Source organism: Frankliniella occidentalis, unplaced genomic scaffold (genome assembly GCF_000697945.3).
Source record: "Frankliniella occidentalis isolate FOCC.00 unplaced genomic scaffold, Focc_3.1 Scaffold69, whole genome shotgun sequence".
Taxonomy (NCBI): domain Eukaryota; kingdom Metazoa; phylum Arthropoda; class Insecta; order Thysanoptera; family Thripidae; genus Frankliniella; species Frankliniella occidentalis.
Window position 1 is genome coordinate 1,360,306 of NW_026267199.1, and position 3,694 is coordinate 1,363,999.

Below are 3,694 nucleotides of genomic sequence, written 5' to 3' on the forward strand. Positions count from 1 at the left end.
AAAGTCCTTGTCCTATTAGGTACTGTAGTAACTCTTTGTTCCAGAAAATAGGAATTTTGTGAATCTTTTGTTGTCTGTTCATGTACGTTTTTAATCCAATCAAACGTTGATCCTTTTCAGGGTAACAGCCAAGCTCTTTTTTCGAGTTTCTGAAGTTTAAAAAAAAATCTTGTCTAAGTTGTAAAGTGTCCGTGATTATTTATTCTTTTTCAAAAACCTTTGCCAAGGGGAGGGATGATAAGTAAATGATAAGTGTCCAATAAGCGTGTAACTGTATGTCAATGTTAAAACTGATTATGCTCATATCGTCATCGTGATGTTCAAGCTTATGTTAATTTATTCAAGTCCACTGTCCATTTTGTAGTTTTTAATTCATTCCTTAAACTGCCAATTTAATTGTCTGTGTTATCTTATTCTAGTCATAATTTGTAAGTTAGGGTTCAACAACAAAAATCTTAGCGCCAAGAGGGTGTTGTGTATGACAACAGATAGCGCCACAGTCGTCTTGTCACGGCCGTCTGTATCGAAAGATTGAATCTGCTCAATTTTCCCTAAATGTTGTGACGCACATGTGATGTTTTAGGTTAGAGTTCGTTTGGTGTAATATTACTAACTATATAAAAATTCTTTGTCTTCAGAGGAGGATAAAAATAAGGTCCGAAAGAAAAGAAAACCAGCCAAACATTTCACTGAAGGATGGATTGAGTTCAAGAAGAAAAGAATAGCCAAACAAGTTGCTGCACTATTAAATAATAAACAAATTGGAGGACGGAAAAGGAGTAAATACTATGACTTTATATGGAACATCAAATATCTACCACGGTATGTAAGATTTAACACCCTCAATCAAATAGTTTCACTGTTATTGATGTCAAAATATGTTTACCTTAATTACTAATGATGTCAAACCAATTTATTTATCACAGCTTTAAATGGGTTCATTTGAGCGAGAGACTTGCTTATGAGCGTGCAGTTCGCAAGCAGAGAATGAACACTGAGATTGCTCAGGCCAAACGAGAAGCGACCATCTTTTCAAACAATGTTGATCTTGGGGAAAGGTTGTCAAAACGCCAAACCAAGGAATCAGATCAACAAAAAGAATTGCGAAAGTCTCTTGATTCAGAGAAGATCGTTCACCAATACAAACAACGGGAGCTAGACAGTGAAATTGTTGAGAAAAAACTTAAATTGTTAAACGACACTAGTGTGAAAATCAAGAAGAAGAATAAGGTCGCCCACCAAAAGGAAACTGGCCCTCTAAGTGAAGAAGGCAGACAAGATTTTCTTAAATCTCTGTTTGGAAATAGAAAGTAAAAATACATCTCTTGAAGGGTGCTTCAAATGCTTAATGTTTGTTATTGTAAGTTAGCTACTGATTTAAATTGTATCCACATTTGAGATTATTTTCCACACTGGTACTTTGCAAGTTTGTCCAGTGCACAGTTAGTAGAGAATAAGGGATACAACCATTTCCCAACCAATCAGCAAAAAACAATATATTCTCATGAGGCAGAGAACATCTCAATTTTCTTGACCCGTACTCCTAAGTCAATGAGCCCAACTGGACCAACAGTTCAGTAGACATTTTTTGTGTGAAAATTTTTCTTATTTAAATGATGGGCTTTGCACGAAAATTGTTGGGTCTGAATAAGAGGCAGAGGTGGGTGGGCCCAACTCGGAACGGTTCTACAAAACCAGTTGAAACTTTGACTGTACCAGAGTTGTCGGTCTCATTTCACCGGTGCGCATGCGCATGGTCGGACTTCCCCATTTCTTGGGCTTGGCCGCCCGGGTGGTAGACGACGCTTGGCTTGCTCACCTCACCTCAAAGTCTCGGGAGAGAGCACACGCTAGTGTTTCCGATCAGGCGGGTATGACCGAGAATTGTATCCCGACTCTATCGAAAATAGCTTGGGGGCGGGGGGCTAAAATTTAGGGTCTGATGAAAAACACTTGCGCACGTCCCTGATTGTATCAGCCGCTTCCAACCATAGTGGTCAGAACATACTCTCGAGGTTCTATGGCGGTTGAATGCAAACGTTGGTTTGGTTAGGCTGAACTGACCCACCACGTGCATGTTAGTAGCGGCTCAGTTTTGTTGTAGCTACAACCAACAGCCCACTGCATGCTCTCTTAACTCCTGGTAGGTAGGCAACAGCTTGCGTGCAGTGCATGCGCGTACTGCGGGGTGGCCTACCCCGAGTCTCGCAGGCGCCAACCTCTCGTAATTTGTCGAATGAATCAGTAGAAAACGACGTTCCTATTTATGACCACAATGCCGGCGACCAGAGTCAGCTTAATCCGACCCGACTGAAGAACATCCTTTTTTGGGTAATATGAAATCCGAAGCCTTAGGGTGCGTGTAAGCAGAAGGGAAGCGTCCCTGTTTGTAGCTACACGACTGTAGCTATAGCTACCCCGTTGATTCGCTCCCGGCGACATGCGCATCTCTGCTGTCGCAGACTCCCGAAAACATGATCAGCAGAGCGGGAAAAAAGTGTCACGGCTGGGATTCGATCCCTGAACAGACGGTTTCCGGACCACACCCTAGCGTCCTCGCCACTCAGCTGTCGCCTGCTTCTGTGGACGGAAACGTCAGAACTCAGTCCTCATTTACGAGTCTTGGTCTCCCGGATCGCACGCGTTCAGGTCGGGTCAAGTCCACCTCCTCGACGCGCTGCAGCCCGGGTCGAATTCTGGCCAAAAACACGGAACAAGGTCCATAAATGGGCCTAACCTAACCCCCGCGCGCCCAAGGGGCTCTTTTTGTGGTCAATTTCCGTGTTTTGGGCCAAGAGCCGACCCGGGCTGCAGCGCGTCGAGGAGGTGGACTTGACCCGAACTGAACGCGTGCAATCCGGGAGACCAAGACTCGTAAAGCAGAACCGAGTTCTGAACTTTCCGCTGGCAAGTGGAGCCGACAGCCGAGTGGCGAGAGCGCTAGGGCGTGGAGCGCATAACACTCTCGGCCAAGGGCAGGGGTCTCAGACTGGGCGATCTGAGCGGGCCGCACCGAGCTGAGTGAGAGAGACAGATGCGCTGTAGGAGAGGAAGCGGGCTGGACGTCCACCTACCGCCTGCCGAACGCCAGCCGCAAGCGAGCGTCTGTGCTCGTATGCGTCCGAAAGCGACAGGTGCGAGTGAGATGCTCTATCTGCGCTACTGCTCCATCTCACGTCCACCTGCCGTTTTCGGACGCATGCTAGCGCCGACGCCCGCTCGCTGCTGTTGTGTATGACAACAGATAGCGCCACAGTCGTCTTGTCACGGCCGTCTGTATCCTTGTGTATTGTCCACCCCTGTGATAAAGCTGTGAATAAACTCAGTTCAGTCTGGTCCTTTGACAACGAACGTCTAGTCTCTCCTACTCCTTCGGCCCTCGACAGCACTATAGTAGAGAACACGACATTGGCGACGAGTATTTGATCGGCTTACAAGTAGCCTTTAATTTTGAACAATCAAGTTTCACAAGTCTGAAGATTTGTTTTCCGTCGATGATTCTCTAGTAATGTGTCCACTCGGAATCAAGATGTGTCGTCAAGGAGCCAAGGAAAATTTCGTTGTCACAAGCAGACACGTGGTTGAAGAGGTTAGCGCCAGTCCAGGTCTAACTCTCACAATGGAAGTTCGTCAGTGTGCTGTGCACAATTGTCTTTTCAAGAAAGGTCCAAACCACGTGAGTGAAGAGATGCAT

General features: G+C 45.7%; 1 protein-coding gene across 1 annotated transcript in view; it reads left to right on the forward strand.

The window, feature by feature from the left end:
- LOC113204620 (activator of basal transcription 1) overlaps positions 1 to 1,517 on the forward strand; it is an 8,579-nt gene extending 7,062 nt beyond the window's left edge. Inside the window, exons 2-3 of the mRNA XM_026419856.2 lie at positions 639 to 822; positions 927 to 1,517. Coding sequence (XP_026275641.1) covers positions 639 to 822; positions 927 to 1,314 — 572 coding nt within the window. The 3' untranslated portion in view covers positions 1,315 to 1,517. The remainder of the gene's footprint in view (positions 1 to 638; positions 823 to 926) is intronic.
- Positions 1,518 to 3,694: the final 2,177 nt, after the last annotated feature.